A 20685-nucleotide genomic window follows, 5' to 3' on the forward strand; every position below is an offset into this window, starting at 1 on the left:
TATCTTCAGCAGTAGCTAGCATGCTAACAATGTCAGAAGTCTAACCCAAACCAGTTGTTTGTTGTTGTTGTTGTTGTTGACCCTCTAACCAATGCAAAAAAGGTAATAATTATATTTATATAGTACTGTAAGCATTATGCATTTGTATTTTTAAGTAACTATTTAGATTTGACTATAATGTATCTATGCTACAGCTACCAACATTTAAATTTCTACCTTTAATTATTATCTCTACTATTACTATATTCACGTTGATTTGTCATCCAAGCTTTAGGCATCATTAGCAATATTTTCTTGTTGATTTCAAAACAAGGTGGGCGTGTGTTTCTAGGAAGTTTTTGAAAAAGCATCTTCTCTGCTAAATAATTCACCAGCCCATCAGCGTAGAGAAGCATGTGGCAATGCCAGTGTCTGTAAGAGAAAAATCAATAAAGCTGTGTTGTGTGGTCGGAGTGGACTTTGTTTAACACAAAATCAATAGCAAGACTCCAGGACTCGGGGATGTTGTAATGTTGTTGTTCATCTGTTGGGTGGATTTCCCTTCCCGGCCCTGTTCACCCCGCATGCACGCACACAAGAAGAGGAAGATGAAGAAGAAGACGAAGAAGAAGCAGAGAGGAGTTTGTATTTTGTCATGTCTGTATTTTTGTCTCATTTTCACAAAACATGTACAGGGGAAGGAAAAGCCTTTCAATAGAACCTGAGGTATTTTTGCGTCAAGCAGCCTAAGGTATCAGGATTTTCTTTTAAAAACTCATCTAAATTCATCAGTGTTCTTAGATGCGTTGCTATTTACACTTAATAATAATAATAATAATAATAATAATAATAATTCAATAACAGCAATTTTAGCAAATGGGACAGCCTGCATCATCTTTGTTACATGTCATAAATAATTCTAACAACATTTCTTAAAAATATAGGGACGAGGGGAAAGGAGCGGAGAGGCTGCTCGAGCCTCATGGGAACACAGGAATCTATCCGAACTTACTGTAGCTGCAGCAGCACAAGGTCAAAGGTCAAAGATCGCCAGAGACAACGGGGTCAAAGGAAAAACTAAACACATTTTACATTATAAATAAATAACCAACTCTCACCAGAAGCGCAAAAGTTTTCATTTCTTCCCCCTCAGGATGCGAACATCCTCTTCCCCCCCCCCCCCCTTTTCTATTTGTTATGCTGTTGTCGTTGTTTTTTTAATCAAAGCTTTGGAAAATAGGAAATAAGAATAAAAAAGGAAAAGAAAGAGAAAGCGAGGGAGCTTTACGGACATGCATTGTGCTGATGTACCAGCAGCTATGTGCCCTGTGTCGGGCTTGGCTCACTGAAAGATCCCCTGAGAATGAAAAAAGGGCGCATGTGTAGGGCCTATGCTTTATATGTGTGAATATAAGTGCATAATGTGTGTGTGTGTGTGTTGGTTTCAGCTTTGGTGGGATGCACTGTGATGATGACTGATGAACTGGTGCTTGCTGGGAGAGGTGCGAGTGTTTCAATCGTATATACCTGTGAAAGAGCATGTGTCTGTTTGCATATAGTTGTTGTAATGCCAGACTTCCTGGAAGTGGCAGAAGAGGATTGGCTGTGTAAGAGCGATCGTTGTGTGTTTGGCTGCTCTGTCGTTCTCTGCACGATCAAAAAAAAGGTGTGTTTAATCAACGCCTGAGCCTTCCATCGTGACAAATGGATGAATTCCCGCTGCAGACGAGCCAAAAACAGAAACACCCGCTCCTACAGATCAGATCTCACCACAAGGACGTCTGTACCATGCTCCGGCAAAATATGATTGTGCACTATCGAGCACTCGGCTTTCTGAGTATCTTGTTGCTTGAGTGGCAATGAAATTCAAAGTTGTTCATCGGAAACCAGAAAAGTGCATTTCAAAGGTCATTCATCACTCTCCCCAAAGAAGGAACAAAACATATTGCTTTCTTGAATTTGTTGAATGTGTGTATTTGTATGAGGGTGTGTTCATAAATACCATACAGCAAATAATAATAATAATAATAATAATAATAATAATAATAATTCAACAAAAGAAAAAAAAAGGAAATAAATCCACAAAACATTATATTATTTCTCATTACCAGAATGAACCAGTACAATAAATTAAAGACGATAACAACAAAAGAAGTCCATTAGAAGTCCATTAAAATTGCTATATATATATATCCGTATTGTATATATAGTATTTTGTCTGTCAGCCTTTCTGGTGCATGCTCAGTGGTGACCATAGGGGGCGGGGTGGGGCCTGAAGAGGAGCTGAAGGGCCTTTAAACTGGACCCTTGTCACCGTCCCGAAAAATCTCAGTCCCAACACACCGTTAACACTGGAAACAAGGGAGCCAAAGTCAGGAAAGACACACTGTGCTTTGTAGGGTGGGTGGGGGGGAGACATGACACCGCCGGTCACTGCTTAAAAGTCTTTTCTTTAATAAAAAAGTTGAGGATCCTTCATTGTTTGGATGCAGTACCGCCTTTCCATCAAGTCCCTGGGATCTCTCTCTGCCTTGTGCTGTGAGCCATGTGATGAGACGGTGTTCAGGAGTCTGTTATCGTCGTAATGCAGAGGCTGCAGCGGGCAGAGCCACTGGGGAAGGGAGGGGGTGGATGCTGTCCGTGCGAAGGTTTCGAGGCGTTACGACATTGGGGTGAAGCTTTTGGGAGGAAACACGGGGCTTGGTTTCAAATCACAAGCTATACACCCACTGAAGCACACAACATTTGACCACAGGCAAGCAGTTTGTGTGTGAACTCTGTCAAAACAGGGGGTTTCTATATAATAAGGATGCAAATGTCACTTTCCCCAGAGTCTGGGACAGAGCTCAGAAACGTTAAGATTTTCAGTACCTACAGTATAGTCAGCTCACCCCCCCCCCCCTTGTACCCGAGCTTTCCTCAGATCTGTACGAGAGTTCAGGATGGTTATGGTCAGCTAAGCATCACATCTTAGGCCCTGTCTGTCCAGGTGCAAATGCTAGTTAGCTTGCTAACCTTTTCACATTGTGTAGCTACTTGTCCTTCTCTCAGTTGGAGTCTTTAACACTGTCTGAGAGGGGAGCACACAAAACTCTCTTCTGCTCTTCCTCATTTGTCCACTTCTTGAACTCCTTCTAACAGGTCAATTTTTGTCCCCAGGGAACAGCTCTGCTCATGTCCATTATCTGTCAGGATACCTCGATGATCTCCATGCTTCCAGAGAAGCTTGACTGCTTCCCAATCTTCCCCAGCTCTTCTCTGGACCGTGTCTCAGAGATGCCCTCCTCGAACTCCATCTGACAGCTGCGTCGCTTGAACTGCTTCTCTGACGCAGCTCCGCTGATGTTCGAGCTGTTGGACACAGTGGACGACGAGGTGGACTCCCGGTGGTCTCTCTGTGTCTGTGGTGGTGAGGACTTCTCCCTCTGGGCTTTGTCTCGTAACCGCACACCTTCGCTACACCCAAACGCCACATATGCCGAGCTGCTCCCAAACCTCACTGACGACTCCTCTCCTCCTCCATCTCCGCCACCTCCCAGCTCCATCGCTCCGACACCGCCCACCTCTGCCCCAAAATGCCAGGGAGCATCTGTGGGGGGGGTGACAGGCGTGACAGGAGTGGTGGCCTGGACAGTGTCTCTGTGTTTGGTCCACATGACCCCAGACCCCGCGGTGGGCAGGGATGGTAGTGTGAGGAGCAGGGAGCCTTTTAGGTTCTCGTCCAGGGTGGGTTTCTTGTGGTCCAGCGACAAGCTGAGGGACTGAGGAGGTTGGTGTGGTTGGGAGTGGACTGGTGAAGTGCTGGAGCTGTGCTTAGCTTTCCTTCTGGGTCTGGATGAGGAAGAACTCGACCGATGGACTTCACTTCCTCCGAACCCCAAACCTCCGATGCTGCCCCCGCAGCCTGGTGAGGGGAATGGTGAATCAGAGGAGCTGGGGCTGTCTAGGACGGGCGACTGGGAGCAGACACCGTTGGAAGTGCCTGTTCCTGGGCTGTCAAGCTTACACAGCTTAGGGACGTCTTCAGAGTGTGTGGGGGCCAGGCTAGGGCAGCGGGGACTGTTGGGGGAGTAGACAGATTTAATGTCCAGGGAGAAGGAGCGTTTGAGCCGGTTAGTGTCCATGATCCTCTCTGCAGAGAGGTGCAGGCCGTTGAAGCCTTGCTGGAGGGAGGTGGGTGACGGTAGCTTGGGCTCTGCTGGGATGTGGGGCTCTGCCACCGATGAATCATATTTGCTGTGGTGACCGTTCATTTCAAAACCTGTATCAACTCCATTAACCTCTGAGATTTGGTCGTCAGTGGTGGAAGTTAAAGCTTGGAGTAGCTGCAGGCCTTTCTCAAACTCCAGCAGCTGACCAAGGAAGTTGAAGTTGGGGGATATTGACGGCCTCCGGTCCTTTACAAACCTGTTAGGAGGAAAAGATATGAAAAATATTAGTGACCACAAAGGAGTTTTAAGGCAACTGTTGTGTGATAAGTGCACTATGTCTAATGAACTGTATAAATTCATGACGAATGTTTAAAGGGGGAATTACCTTCAATGCATTAGACATAGTGTGTGAACAGTTTTACTGATGCACAATACCTAATCCTGTGCTAGTGTTGTTCAGACAAGGCAACTCAAAGCCTTTTGTACACACTCTGTTCCCTGGCAGCCATCTAACAATTTCATTTCTCCCGACTGGAGGGGTTGAGAAAATGTCTAGCATTTCTTTTAACCTTAAGTTGCCTTTTTACTGAGGCTGACACCTTAGCTCAGCTGGTGGTGGATGGGAGGAGCGAGCGTACCTGTAGGCGTCGTCTGACGACAAGCCCATTGTCTTCATGATGTATGCGATGGCGATGGTTGCTGAACGCGAGATTCCAGCCAGGCAGTGCACAATGACTCTGCAGTTTGACACCTTAGCTTTGTCTGTTGAAAGGAGGAGAAACGAGAAAAGATATGAATACACACAATCGTACACAAATGTGCACAACACTGCATATCCCTGACAGGTCTCATCTTTAGCACAAAGTCTCTATTGAAAACAAACTGACATTTTCCTGGACGAGCACAGGGGGTCATCGGATGTGTTCTACCTGACGCTATTGTTGCTTAAGCTGCACGTGAGCGTTTAGTAACTGTGACAAAGAGTGGATATGTCGTATTGAGTATCGTACATTCTTTCACACATAACTTGAGCTGAATTTACTTTGTTGAAAAGATAGTCGTCTTCGAGGCTATTGTTCTAAACTTCACCGACACATTATGTTATTTTTCTATCCTCTTACCTATGAATTCATTGGTTTTGTCCAGCCAGGGAAGCAGTTTCTCACAGTAGTTGTCGTTGACCGGGATTCGCATGAAGTGGCTCTCACTGATGTAGTCCGGCTTGGGGCAGGTGTTGCTGGCATTCAGCACATAGGTGATACCATTCTGAGCCATCAGATCCTGCAAAAGAAGAGATACAAGGGTTTATATATATATATATACATGTATATTTTTTTATGTCAGTTGTTTGCTTGATGGCAATTAAACAACCTACCTTGTTGAGGACATCCTTCTGTGAGCCCAGGTAGAGGTGTGGCAGGATTCGAGTGAGCCCTACGTTAGCCACAGTCAAGCAGGGCTGGGACAAGCTCATAGGCAGAGCGGTGGCAGGCTTCACTTCACACAGGCCGGGGAAACAGGAGGAGAAAGCAGCAAAACCTCCTGCAGAGAGAGAGAGAGCGAGCAGAGAGGGGTTTAGGTCCACTAATGGTTTTCCACACAGCAGTTACAAAACAAACTGGGAACTCTGCAAACACTCCCATGCGCTCACAGAGAGCACTGAAAAAAAAACATTGCACCACCATTAGCAGAGCATACAGACGCTCTTTTGACTTTCAGAGGTGAATCTGGGCTACAGCGTCTGGGTCCTGCTTAGTGCAACAGGAACAAAAAAGAGGCTCTCTGGGCTTCTGTGTGCGAGTTAGGTTAAATGTTGGGCGGCTAGGAATGCGTGTCTGGCCCTTTAAGAGGCGGGCGGCTCCACTTTTGGCATATGTGTACATGAGTGTGTGTGTGTGTGTGTGTGTGTGTGTATGGGGCTCTGTTTCCTGCATGAGCTCATGTCCTGTAGCAGAGCATTGCGTCAGGCTGAGGGAATGAAAGAGGCCACAGGTGCAGGGCCAGGACAGAGGCCCAGTAACATCCCCCTGACAACAGCATAGTGCACGCACACACACTAACACAAATACAGACACACTCACACTAACAAGATGATATACTCCAAGCCTCAATCTGATGACAAGATCACATAATCTTGCAGTCAACATATGCTCAATATTCACTCTCACTAACTATAACTCTCATGCACAGTGCCACATCATATGAGCACTGCACTGCTCGTGCACACACATACACACACATAAATAGCCAAACTCATCACTACATCTGTAGTACAGCGGTTGTATAACTACAGAGTGGGGGCCGATGAGGGGAGGTGGAGGTGGGGGGGTGCGTTGAGGAGAGTAATGACCTCGCTCAGGAGCAGCGAGGAAGGAGGGAAGTGCTTCAAGGAAACACTGAACCCCAGAAAGGAGATTAGAACCTAATCTACGTTCAGCCCTGCCTGACCCAACATGGGACGTAGTGCACGCACACGCACACACGCGCACACACACTGGGCGATCACAGAGTGAGAGTAAGTGAGACATGACATCACTGCTCTAAAGTAGCACACAAAGCACAGTGCAGGCAGGACATTGCCTTCCGTTGTAACAAACACCCAGCTGCACCGATCATGTAGCAACGGCTGGCCAACACAACCACACACACACACACACATATGTCAGCAGAATGTACTGCAGTGTGTCTTCTACAGATAAGAGATCTGGAACAAATAATGAGAAGCTGCAAAATAAAAGATATGCAAGTAGTCAGAGGAGAGCAGCTCTGGCGTTTGGAGCTATTTGTGAACAACGCAGCTTCTGAAGCTGGATGCTTCCTCATGACCCAGTGCTATTCTGGGTGCACTGCCCCTTTAAGAGCAAAGCGAAGAAGGCCCGTCTGTTTCCAGCTATTAATGGCTACCAGCGGAGCGATGACATCAGCGCTCCACATGGGGGGTGGAGTGGAGGGAAGGATAGATGGATAGATGCAGGGAGAGCGATCAGATAACTTACAAGGTACAAGAGGGAAAGCTTAACGCAGAGAGCGAGGCGTTGAGGGATCGCTGCTGTGCGGGCGTGACTCTGTGATCTAACCTTTTAGGCCTCTAATAGAGTAGACTAAACACACATTTGTAGTTTTGGCTTTAGACAGCACTGGCACTGTAAATCTCCTACAGAGCCTCTATCTAGTGATCCTCTGGGCGGTGCTACAGAGTCACTGATTGATAAAGCAGAGGCAGGAAGGGTAGTTCTTGAAGGTTTTCTTCCTGGTTCCCAAGCTGCTGGTATGGAGCCTGCACGCACGCACCACACGCACACAGAGAAAATAAATGGTGCTACATATATACTGTATCTCTGCGAGGAGGAAGCCGTTAAATCAACAGGAAAAGCCTCACGTCACACTTCAACCATTTCCCTTTGGATGCGAGGACATTGTTAGAGAGTTGTTAGAAGGGCCGAAGACAGGATGCTCCACGGTAGAGTCGCTGTTTGTGTGTTCAACGCTGAGGAGAAAGTGCGTTTGTTCGTAACGAGGGGGAAGTGAACACATGAATGAAAATAATCTCCTAAAGATATTCTCGCCTGTTAAATCTCCTGTGTATGTCTGTATTACTAATCATATACGTGATTACTGTAGCTTATCTTGTGTTAAATAAATAGTGAACCGACGGGAAGGCTGCGGAGCCAGTGTGCGACTGGGAGAGTGAGTAAGGGGTTACTGGTATAAAGGGTAGACTGGAGTCAGAGATAAGAGTGTGTGTCTGCCTGCCTGTTTTTTAAGGGGCCATTTACATTACAGTCACATTACGTCAATGCAATTACAAACACCTACTGTGAAGTCAGAGGTTTGCCCAGCAACCGCTAATGGACGTTAGTCACACAGGAGATAGCATGTTATTGTCACCTTGTCAACTGACCCCGCTTTACTTAGGGTTGTGAGGATGACGAGGACGGGCAGTGATGTTGATGACAGTTGGCTCATCGCGTCCCTGAGTGATGTCAAGAGTGAATAAAACACAAATGCTGAGCGTCCAAAGGGCAGATGAACACACAGACGCACAGAGAGCACTAAATAACCCCTCAGCCTCACATTCCCAAAAAGAAAAACGATGACACATCCCGTCCATTCCAATCTAGGCGCACAGAGAGCACACATAAACCAACACAGTGTGTACATTCACACTGAGGTCACCGAAAATACCCTGTGACACACACGCCAGCCCAGCTGTCCGCCGAGATGACATCAGAAAGTCAACTGGGAGAGATGAGTTCACCTTCAGCGCGGCCTGATAATCAGCGGAGACTTAACACGCCGCTACATTAAACTCAAGATATAAACAGAACCACTTGGAAAAAGTGGCTACGAAGCTGAAGCCTCCACTGCGGTTGTGATTCGAAAATGAACTTGTGCAGAAATAAGAGCCGTCGCGCTGAAGTCATGAGTTTGCGCCGCATAACTTTAACTTCTGGGCGACTGCATCCCCTCTCTTGCACTTCGCAACGTCATGTATCTCCCACTTCTGGAAAAATGTACTTGGACAGGATGTGACTAACCCCGATTTTGAACACATGCTCTCGAAAAAGAAAAAAAGTACCTCGGGGTTGAAAGAAAACACACAACCGGGAAGGAGGGCACTGTGTCGCCAGCAGCAGTGCTCGCCAGCGGTGACTTCCTTTTTCCGTTTTCCTTCTGCCCACTTCATCACTTATACAACTGCTTATTTTCCTCTCTCGCCCCATCACAGCCGAGCACTCAGGCCTCCTTTGTTTGCTGCTACAGAGAACCGCCGGTCTCTCTCTCTCTCTCTCTCCTCGTCAATCACTTCCTCCCACTGATCTAATATTCACGTTTCAGTGTATAGGAGATTTTGCAGGTTATTATTCTAAAACACATGAAACACAGGCGCGTGTTGAGCAGAAGACGTTTGAATCAAATTCTGCTCTTTTCTTGGAGCCGTGCCCGTGAAGCAGATCGATGTGGGGGAGCTGGAAGATGAATGGAAGTGGGATCCCGGAGATATTGACCAGATGGACTAGAGACACACAACACCTGCCTGGCTGTTGTGGTTAATGGGAGCTGTGCGGTTACATCACTGCTGTTGCTACAATTGACTGCCTCATCAATATGAGCTCACCCCCCCATCCATCCCACCTCTGTGTGGTTTTCAGTTGGCCTCTTTAACTTGTCTGTTAATGGCGAGGACACACACACACACACACACACAAACACACACCCACACACACACACACACATAAAGGCAGGCAGGCATGTACAACCGTCCACAGCCTGGGGGCATTGATCTGCTTGAATAACTACCCCGCACCCCTCCATCGCCCCCTCTCTGTGGTTCATATCAGGGGAGACATGACGCCATCCTCTGTGCCCCTCCAGCTGTCCCCCCGCTACTATGAGGGGGACATTAGCATCTCAATAAGAGCCCCCCCCCCCCCACCCCCCGCGCCCACCACCTCCCAACATGACATCATTGCACACATGTCCCCACTCAGCCTCACAAAGGCCGCGCTGCAGCCTGGAGGGACGATAGGAGAGGGTCTGTTTTAGGGCAGCGTCTGTCAGGAACACGCAGATTGACAGGCCATAGATGAGCTAGTGGGATGAGGTCATTGCTTTTCAATGGCCGTGAACAACTGTTATGTGTCATCCTGGCTGATGGTTAAACCGTTTATTGTTCCCCTTATCTCGCAGAGGCAGATAGCAGGAATATGTCACTTTGATCAGATGCTGTTTCAGCAGTGTCACGTGACTGCAACATGGGACTATAAACCCTTCTGTAATTTAGCCTGCGTTCACACATCTATTTCAAAATAAGAGGTGACAGACGCTGTTCTATTTTCATCTGCTGAAGGCAAACGTGTGATTTTTTTTTTTGTTCTTTGGGTTGTTGCTAGCTTTCTCTTCACTTCAAGCAGCAGAACCTGGCTGCGCGGAGGAGAACTGCACAAACACTCTCTCACACACACACACACCTAGCAGTGTGAAGAGTGGCAGGTGTGGAGATCTGCTCTGCTAACTGCTTTGAACAGGCTCTGATGTGCCCTGGTGTGTGCACATAGCATCTTAAATTACATGCAAACTTCACTCTCACATCCTCACACATTTATGACCCCAGAGGATCCAACTATAAAACCAGATAATACAAATTTGAATGAATGAGTAGATATTATGTGCAGGTATCTGCGCTGGTGCGTTTTTTTGCTTCGGATTGCCTCATCGCTCTGTGTGAAGAGGTGCTGCGTTAAACACCTGCAGTGCACGCTGCACACATATTGATAACAGAGTCTCCACAAGACGCCACTCTGCAGAGAGAAAGTGTGCAGGGGCGAGAGAGAAAAGCCAAGCGCAGAGGAAGAGAAAGAGAGAGAGAGAAAGCGCCTTTGTGATGGTTTTACATCTCAATGACCACAGGCTGAGAGAGCATGAACACTATGTCATACGCCTCTCATGCCCCCCCCCCCCTTTCTCTTTCCTCTTCATCGCTTCTTGTCTTCATGATGTCATCCTCTTAATCCCCCTTCTTGCTATTCTGCGTCTCTAAACACATCAATTGCAGGAAACAAAAAGGTGGGAGAACAATTAATGGCTCTGGCCGGGGTCCCTGTGATGTTTTCTTCTATAGAGCGCTGTGGCCGTAAATAATATTGATCCAGTACACGTCCCTTAAAATTCACTTCACATCTATCCCTCATTTGCAGCGTGCCTGGACTGGAATACCTCAATACCTGTGTGGCCGCTGAGCCTTTGTGCTCATCTGCAGTGCACAAGCCGTTATCAGGGGCTTCCCCACCTTCTCATCTTCTATCCTGCATTTAACAACGGTGCATTTTACAGTTTAATCCCCAGCAAACACACTTTCATGTTTTTACAGCCCGACAAATTCATAATGAATCATCTTTTCCCTCCTCACTATGTATGGTAGCTCTCTAGCCCCAATCCACCAAGGCCTACATCCTCAACATATTACTCTACGGAAAGGAATGTTCTCATGAACTTGCCCACACGCACAGACACACAGACACACACACACACACACAGGCCACATCACTTCTTCTCCTTTGTGTCCAGGTGGATACACACCTCGTAGTTCTCTTCCCTCTTTCATTCGGCGGACCCTGATCTTCAGCCTCATGTCTGTGTCCTGGAGGTCCGGCCAAAAGCAGTCCTCTGCTGGGGCAATCACCACATCCAGCGGCATCCCCCAGAACACACGCTCGTCTCACCCAAACGCACACAGATGGAAATGCTCTAGTGCTCCTTTTCTTCAGGGATGGAGCTATCAAAGCCCCCTCCCCTCACTTGGCTGCACAAAAAATGTCAGAGCAAACAAACAGAAGTTCTCCTCAAAGGGGCTGACGGAGGTGAACCCACAGTTGACCAAAACTCCCACTGGCGCCAAAGTGCACGTCAGCTGTTCCAATGTCCAGGCGGTGACCCTCAGAGAATTCAACTGAGCACAGCAAAAACTAGTCCAAAAATGTCTCTGGACACGCTCCTCAAGTCCAACTGAGGCCAAAATCCCATGCAATGACCACAAAAATCTGTGAAATGCTCCCGCGTCAATATTTAGCAATTCTGTGGTTTTTGCAGAAGAATGGCTGCCACAGAGCGAGCCAGCAGAAAAAACTAAAGTGAGTATCCTGTATCTTGTATGCCACCGCCAGCTGTAATCTGTCTGCAGCTGGTTGACGGAGCGTCGGTGTGTCTCTCTGAGCGCTCTATCTGTCTCTGAGCGCACAGCCAGAAGAGCAGCCCACTATTGTTGTGCTGCTTCCCTCTCCTCGTCTCTCATTCGCTCAGTTGCTGGTTTACGCTCCTCCCTCTCCCTCCCTGCCACCTCCTCCCTCCCTCCCTCTCTCTCTATCTCTCTCTCTCTCTCTCTCCGTGTGCAAAAAAGGATGACGGAGCTGCACTCTCTCTCCTCGAGCTCTGGGGGTGAATGAGCTCACTTGCCGTGAGCTCAGACTCAGCCCTCCCTCCCTCCCTCCCTCCTGCTCCTCTGCTTCCACCCTTGCACCCTCCCTCTCTTGCGGAGCCAGCACTCCGTCATAGCTAATGTCTAAGGCATGTAACCACATTCCTTACTCACTCAACAAATATGCGGCCACCTCAGGGGCCTAGCTGCAAAGCAGGGATCTATCAGCAGCTATCGTTAAACATAACACTGCTGCAGGACGGATTAGTCTCCGTTTTCTGTTTCTTACAGAGAAGTAAAATGCTTAGCTTGATAACAAGAGACTAGTGTTGACACTATGCTCCTCAGCATGAACCAGTGTTTGCATGTTTGGGAACTGGATGTTTCGAAGCAACACGAGACACAGAATCTTGTTTTTCAGATAGGTGTCAGTGAGCGGATCCTTAGGTGGATTGCCGTGGCTGGGAAGCTCATCATATTTCCGGTTCAAGTGTGTTGAAAGCTTACTTGTCTCTGAAGGATGAAGGATCGTGAGCGACCTCACCACGTTTCCTGCACTGGTTCATGTCTAACGCGCCTGTGTTTGGACACTGTGTTCTCATTGTTGCGGATGAAAAGGTCGCGAGGAGAGGAGAGGAGAAGAGGAGCTAAAGAAAGTGAAGCTGTGGAAGAGGGAGGAGACGGGGGAAAGAAACAAAAAGCAGACAAAGGGAAGACTAGAAATGATGAGAAGACCAAACAAGCTTGTGGTTGGCAGCCATCATCCATTTGACAGGCCACAGACTCATGGTACTTTACTATGGAATGACAAACATGTCGGTCACAAGTCCGACTATGGGAACAAAGCAGCACTCAACTTAACATAACCGCTGGGGGAGACTCAATGGTAACTGAATGTTAACTAGTTTTATTGCAAAACCAGAGGCTGTAAAAACATTTTAAAGACGCAAATGCAATAATAACCTTGAAAACAAAAGAGAATTCTTTTGAATTGAGAAATGTTTATGCACTAAGCACAAAGACCGAAAAGTATCCGTCAGACTTGTATAATTTATGTATCGAAGAAAAGATTGAATTGAATTTATTGTGTCTATTTTATTATAATTAGTCCATGAAAGCTTTAGTTATAGCCAAAGTTTTGTGAAGTCACAGTGACCTTGACCTTTGTCCACTTATATCTACATATCTGTTCTTCCCCGAGTCCAAGAGAACATTTGCTCCAAATTTAAAGAACTTTCCTCACAGATTTCCTGAAATATCACAAGGTCCATGACAGGGGGGGCAAAACTATAATGTCCCTGTTCACGGCTTTCACTGGAACAGAGAGTGAAAAGGTACCGTCTGCTCAGTCTAAGGTTAAGAGATCACAGTACGCTGATTACATTCAAACCAGGTCAGATGAGCTGCGAGTGAATCAAGTCATCGTGCAGCCGGCCCCCTGCATGCTCCAAAAAAGGCAAATAAGCTTACACAGGTTGTCTAGTTAGGGGGGCCAGCTGCATGCTGACAGACTGACCTCATCCCATCGCCACAGACCCCTGGATGATCACACACGGGTGAGAACAGCCTTACGTCACCCTTCTGTTTGACTACGGGTCACTGAGAGCGGCAGCGAGAGGAAATAAGTCACTTTGGTGAAGATGGGCTTTGTAGAAAAAAAAGATACAACTCCAGACTTTGGTTTTGGGAGCGAGTTGTGACTGTGAGCAAACACACACACGCACACGCACACACACACAGACAAACATACACATTGTTCCTCCTCTGCAGCTGGTTGCAGCAGGTGTGGCACTCCATAGTGGTCAACTTGGGTTACTGCGCTACAAAAACACAAATAGTCGCCCTGGTTTGTGTCCACACTTTATTTGCTCTATGTGTGTGTCAGTGTGTGTGTGTGTGTGTGTGTCAGTGTGTGTGTGTGTTTGTGTGCGGCCCTGAAGAAGGTTTAAAACACAGGACTTCCTCACACCTGCCAACAGCAACAGAACAAAGTAGCTGTTGGTTGATGTTTTAATGGTCAAACTCCAAAAGTAAATACCCCGCCCCCCCCCCCCCCCCAGTCTCTTTCTACCCCTCTCCTCCTCCTCTAATCCTCAGCAGGGTAACAAGGCTCAGAATAGTAGGTGTGTTAATTAGAGGATTACAGCCAAGACGCTATAAATGACAGCCAGCCCTTCTTTATTGACGGCACATGTGTGCTTCGCTGTGACAGAAATAGGTGGGACTGTCACTTTGGACACCCCCCACCTCTGACATCTCTTAGATTTACAGCGTGTTTTTATGGTAGAGGGCTTGTTACTGGGACGACGGGGAGTGTACACACACATACACACACATAGTGACCAGCCAAAACAGACACGGAGATGAGCATGAGATAGAGAGGTGCCTGACGGGCCTTAGAGACCAGAGAAACATGGCGCAGCTCTCCGAACAAGGTGTGTTTTAAAAGGTTTAAACAGGGACTGGACACGGCTCGTGCACAAGGCAATGAAAGTTAAAGCTGTTAGATGTTAGAAAGTCTGTCTCTCTTTCAACTTCAGTGTTAATCTCTGCACCAGATAACTGCTGGGTTCAAAGAGCATCTACTTACGTGTGTTTATTGGAACATGGTGCAAGTATCATGAATGTAAATCTTCTATATACTGAAACAGCAGGTGAGTTATGGAAACTGTAGGATTTATTTATCTGTATATCCCTTACAAGTATCTGTATGTACTTAAAGGTATTTAATATTATGTTTTGTACATTAGTAACACAAATGTATGATGAATAAATATCAAACACCTTCTCAATAGTAGAGTGGGAGGAGACTCAAATCAATGTAAAGAGCCATCTTCGTTTGACAGAGGACTTTACTGTATCTAATCTAACCCGGAAAACACATGTTTTTGTATAGAGGACTATAATTAAATGAATATCTTTACTATAGATTAATCTGCTGAGCATATATGCTTACAACATCTACTCTCGACAATAGTGACACACTATTAGTTCTGATTTCAAGAAATGTTCCCGATCAAATGAAGCTAATCCGACCAATGCAAATAATTATTCCTAACAAAAACCCTATACAGATATTTATTAGAAGTCAAATCTGCCAGGTGTGTTTGCACTAGTGTCATAAAATAATTCAAACATTGCAATCAGGGCATTTCCCCACTTCCTTCCCGAGTGAGACAGGCAGCGACAGGAGCGCCATCCTACACCACAGATCATCTGTCAGGACACCATGGGAAAGAGAGACGTCATTCTCCGGATAGGGTAGGTTAGAGTGATGAAGACTGAGTCAGTGTGTGTGTGTGTGTGTGTGTGTGTGTGTGTGTGTGTGTGTGTGTGTGTGTGTGTGTGTGTGTGTGTGTGTGTTCATCTTGTGTGTATGTTTTGCAACCATGTGTGAGGAGGATGATCCCTAAAAGGTGAGATGAAGACATAGGACATTGCTGCAGGCGTTAGGGACCTGGCAGACCGTTATCTGCACTAATATGCATAAACACAAGCATATGTGCCCGTGCACAAGTGTGTGTCTATCTCTGTAGGTACATGCATATTGGTGGTGTGTGTGTGTGTGTGTGTGTGTGTGTGTGTGTTGATAATGCTGGTTGTCAGGGGATCAGTAACAAGGCTGCTCTTGCAGTGATGTAATGCCCACAGGCGAACACAGCTGCCATGCCTGGGGGGTGAGGTAGTCACGAGGGGAGAGACAGAGCGGAGGATGGATGGAGGGGATGGAGCAAATCAGTGTGGGGGAGGCACAGAGGAGGGTGGGATGGTGGGTGATGGGTGCTGGAGGGGAGAGGGGGTTGATTGAATCCATAGGGGAACTGTAGCTGAAATGATGTGGGTCAATTCTCAAGGGGACATTAGTCGGGAAGTGTCACGTGCACATACACTATACAAGATCAATAGTTTATTTATTGTTGGTTTTGATATTTATTGCTCTAAAACAGAGAAAATTTGCAACACAGAGGTTATAAAATGCACCAAAATGAAGTATTGCTCTGACATCTGACGGAGGCAAGTGTTAATATTTTGTCCGACTTCCCTCCCCCCCACAGAGCTTCCTACTCCCCTTTCACACATTTTCACATAACAGGAGCTTTGATTGAGAGATAAGGTCAAAGAGAAAGGTCAAGGAGGTGTAGACAAGGAAGAAATCTGAGGACGACTGAGGAAAGAGCTTTTCAGATCTAAAGATTATACCGGAGGGAGGTTTAATGCAATTTAAGGCAGAAACTACTTGGTGATGTGTGTGTGTGTGTGTGTGTGTGTGTGTGTGTGTGTTTGTGTGCTCATGCAGGAGATAGTTTCATCTCTATCCGTGCAGCCTGGAGGGAGGCTTGCTTGCATCAGTAATGCAGCAGACCCCCTGCCCTCCACGCAACTTAACCCCCCGGAGGAACTCAGCACTCGGGGCTACTGCACCAGTAAATCTGCCTCACTGGCAAGAAATTGGTTTACACTACACAGAAATATACACACTCAGTCGAGCAGACCCACGCTCACACACCCACTAACACACACATTGAGAGGGAAGAAGAGGGTGAGCTATCAAACACACCAAGGGGGGTTTTCATGACCAGACGGGCCTTCATAAACCAGATGAACTACTTAAAAATCCCAGTTGGATATGTTCAGTAGTAGCGTGTGTGTGTGTGTGTGTGTGTGTGTGTGTGTGTACTGTAGGGGCACTGTCAAGATGAATATGAAATGCTGCTGATAACCTCAGGCATGTATATAAGGCCTTTTCATCGCCGATGAGCATATGGAGTGAAAGTTCATTTTCACCCATCACAGAGGTTGTGTATAGTGTGTATATACCGAGTTTGTAATACATTGTGTTTCTGTATTGCACTTTGCAGGAACCATGTGTATTAGAGTGCAGAAAGGATCACTCTGCTCTCGTCTGATTTCCCCAGAGGCGAGTTTCTCTTCACAGGTTCACTTGAGCAGAATGGATGAACGGTTGTTTCAATCTGAATGCTAATCGCTCAAATTGGCTTCACCGGGGTCCTTGCAGCACTCGAATGCAGCGACACACTAGAAACACATCTTGCATCTTTCATTGTTTCTCGCATGCTGGAAACTCTCACACACACACAGACACACACACACACTTTGCGGCAACCACGATGCTCTGACAGAGAGAAGCTGACTGCAGATCAGTTTGTGTTTAATGAGCTTGTGCCGCTGCGACACACGGAACGACAGGCAGGTCTCAGATCAGTACAGAGTTAATTAGCTCCTATCAGCGCAGCAGGCAGACTGACAGACACGCTGCCCGCGCAACAGTGCTGGAGGCCGAGCCATCTGGTCCGCTGTTAGTTACACACACACACACACAGAACCACACAACACACTCCTCAGTGTCTACCAGTGTCCTGTCTACCTGTCTCACAATTAGCTCAGCCTGTCTCAGACAGTACCAAAGTGTTTCTCAGTCCTCTGTAGGGCGTCTGTCTGCGCCTGTGGCTGAGCATCATGATGAGCTTCCCCAAATATTCTTCTACACAACACGTATTATCGCATCTGGAGAAGAAAATATGACTCAGAAGTGACAGACTCTGTTTTTCCACTTCCCTCAACTGGTTACTATTATTTAATTTTTTCCTTGAAAAAGGAAGATTAATTACAAGATTTGTGCTCATTTTCCAGCAATATAAAAAAATATACAATAAGATTTTTGGTGAATAACATAATTTAAAAAAATCTATTTAAAGATAAACCACATTACAACAGCACATTACTGAACTTGTATTCATTCAGCAGCGTCCTCTCACACATTCTGCAGATGAAAGGCATTACACCCGGAGGGCCAGCATTTAGGCATACAAGACATGGTGACAGCGGCTATCGCTACACTGGATCAGCTTTCCTGCCATTACAGGCTCATGGGACCGAGTATGTGTGTGTGTATGTGAGCATGTTTATGTGTGTGTGAATGTGTCACATCCACAACCCGACAGTGACATCACTCCGACAGCTACAGAAGAACAATAGAGAAGGAATTACGTGATGCCATGAGAGGAACTGGACAAGCTGCTGCTGTGTGCGCCTGGCCAACTCCTTCATGATGATTTAATATGATTTTTTAAAGCCTTTTGAAATATAAAGAAACAAACACATGCTCAGGACTCATGTTTGTACACATGCTGAAATCCCCTGGGCATCTCCTCCGTTGTACCCAGGGAGCCCCTGATGTCACTTTTATCAGAAACAGGAAATGATTGCACAACACAAAGGGAAACGGCCTGTCTCTGCGCTGCCTTCATCTGTGTATCTGTTTGTGTTGGAGAGACTCTTCAGTGTGTGTTAATGTGTGTGCAGAGGGGGGGGGGACAGCAGAAATTACCGGGAACGATCACAAACTGTTACGATCCTTAATTTGGGGCCTTGGGCCGGCCTGGAATCTCCCGCCTCTATCAGGAAGGGGCAGCGGCCCCTGAGGTTCAGTCCAAAAGTCTGTGTGTGGTCAGCACGTATTTACGGTAATAGGGCCTCGGTTACAAGTCTGTGTACATACCAGGGAAAAGTGTTAAAACTGGCGAGGATCAGAACTTTTTCGCTCTGCTACAGGAAACTAGTCCCCCCCCCCCGTCTACCAGCGGGCCTGGAAAATAAAATCTCCTCCTTGTTGCGGGGGAAAATGATTAGTAAACTGCACATTTAAATAGATTTCCTCAGACGTTAACATACTTCAAATGGCTGCCAAGACACACAACTTCATCCACATGGCGGTGGTGGAGTCTATATCAGATGAAAGAAGAAAAAAAAAGGAGGAGGTGACTAAGGAAGCAGCGCGACGGCATACCAGAGATAAAGTGCATCAAAGACGACACAGCGATAAACAGGAATCCACCATTGTTCCCGGGAATGACGGTATGACAGGAGTGGCAGTGGGCAGTCCGAGCATTAATGGAATCTGGTGGATGCGGGCCAGCTCCGAGAAGGATAAACCAGCATAGTTGCGAGCTGCTCCTATTCCCCTTTCTTCTGCCTTTGGAAATTTCCACTCCACATGTGTGTGTCAAGAGACATCAGGAGAAAATGCCTCCGTTGTAAACTGTTGGCACTTCAACCAAACTACCGTGCCCTTGGCCCAAATTCGTGGTCAGGTTCGAGTTATGAGGTGCTGATGGGGGTGTAGCACGGAGAGGGGTGGGGGTGGTGGTGGTGGGGGGGGGGGGGGGGGGGGGGCGGCCTGGGATAGCACGCTGTTCAGCTTCAGCTCCTGTTGACCCGATGTGTTGACACTGCCTAGGTAACAGTTTAAACAATCTATTTTTACTCCATCCTGCATGAATGCATGACAGGGGTGGGTTGGGATCTTCAAAAGGTCTCTAGATAGATTCCGAATGCAGCAGGAGCCCGGAGGTATGCACTGTGAATGCACTGTATACACAAAGCAGCTTAAACAACTGTGGATTTAGGGCAGTGTGGAACAAGCGCTGTCCCACAGGAGTTTTCAACCACATTCACTCTCCATAAAACTGCATCTCGAATGAAAGGAGATGAAAGGTTGTCGTGCATGTTCTGGATTAAAGCCTAAGGTCTATATTTAAGGCTTCTCACAATGCACCATGTGTGTTTGTATCCAACAACAAACAAATACTTCACATTTTGTGGATTATTTTATGAGCTTGAGCCTCATAGTTATATATATATCAACTAAATTTGCAAATGCGATACAAAAGTGTCACTTGACAACTTTTTCAGGGAACTACACCCTTTTACTGAGATTTAATTTTCTTCACCAGAGACTTAAGATCACTTACACTATGTTACAAGTTTACATTTTACGTGTTTGAGGGCATAAATGTGCTTGTTCTTTCTTCTGTCTGCATACAATACGTATAAAATATGATGTGTACTTTGCCTTTAAGTACGTCTAAGCTTAAATTTCAAGTGTGTTTGTCTTTGCTGACGTCTCGAGCCCTCATCTCCGTCCGCACTACTTAGATTGTGCACATATCACATATGCACGGTCCTGGGAGAACATTTCATCCTGCCTATAAATACTATGTTTCACTGTGTGTGTTTGTGTGTGGGGGTGTTCACTATGGGGACAAAAAGCAAGTCTATATCATTAAAAATCATTACGTTTTAAGGCGAAGCATGTTTTAAGGTTAGGTTATGGATATGATTAGGTTTAGATTTCGGTTAAGGTTAGAGTAAGTGTGTGTGCGTGTGTGTGTGTGTGTGTGTGGGCCCTCAGATTCAGCAAGGGATTCTTAGTGATGGAGGAGAAGGGAAAGAGGAGCAGGAGCAGTGAGATCACATCATGCTGGAAACATTTGGCAACGGCTCACATAAACACACACGCACGCACAAGCATGCACGCACACAGATGCACGCATGCACTTACACACGATCGCTGGGCCTGTTTTTGTTCTCCGGGTTTGAGGGAAAGAAGGGGAAAATGACATCAAGCTCATCATGTGAGGCCGGTGAGACAGACGGAGGGGGTGAGAACACTGGCAAAAACAGAACATTGTTACATAAAAAAATCATCTCAGTTCAGGCTGCGTCTGGACCCTGTTACTTTACTCCGTGTGTGTATGTGTGACTGAGTGAGTCTGTCCGTATGGGCATGCATTTCCTCGCATGCTGGACTGTGCGTGTGCAAGTTTAAACATTTACACA

The 20685-nt window shown here is 46.6% G+C and overlaps 1 protein-coding gene across 3 annotated transcripts in view; it reads right to left on the reverse strand.

The window, feature by feature from the left end:
• Nucleotides 1-1928: 1928 nt before the first annotated feature.
• Nucleotides 1929-20685, reverse strand: part of dusp8a (dual specificity phosphatase 8a) — a 41733-nt gene continuing 22976 nt past the window's right edge. For 2 of the 3 annotated variants that reach the window (XM_053427376.1, XM_053427377.1), the window contains exons 4-7: nucleotides 5506-5672; nucleotides 5252-5411; nucleotides 4769-4892; nucleotides 1929-4386 (exon numbers count right to left, since the gene is read on the reverse strand). In XM_053427376.1, coding sequence (XP_053283351.1) covers nucleotides 3168-4386; nucleotides 4769-4892; nucleotides 5252-5411; nucleotides 5506-5672 — 1670 coding nt within the window. In that variant the 3' untranslated portion in view covers nucleotides 1929-3167. Of the gene's footprint in view, nucleotides 4387-4768; nucleotides 4893-5251; nucleotides 5412-5505; nucleotides 5673-11210; nucleotides 11960-20685 lie in introns of those variants that run through there. The other variant, XM_053427378.1, reaches the window with a different exon arrangement.

Source organism: Pleuronectes platessa, chromosome 7 (assembly GCF_947347685.1).
Source record: "Pleuronectes platessa chromosome 7, fPlePla1.1, whole genome shotgun sequence".
Classification (NCBI taxonomy): Eukaryota; Metazoa; Chordata; class Actinopteri; order Pleuronectiformes; family Pleuronectidae; genus Pleuronectes; species Pleuronectes platessa.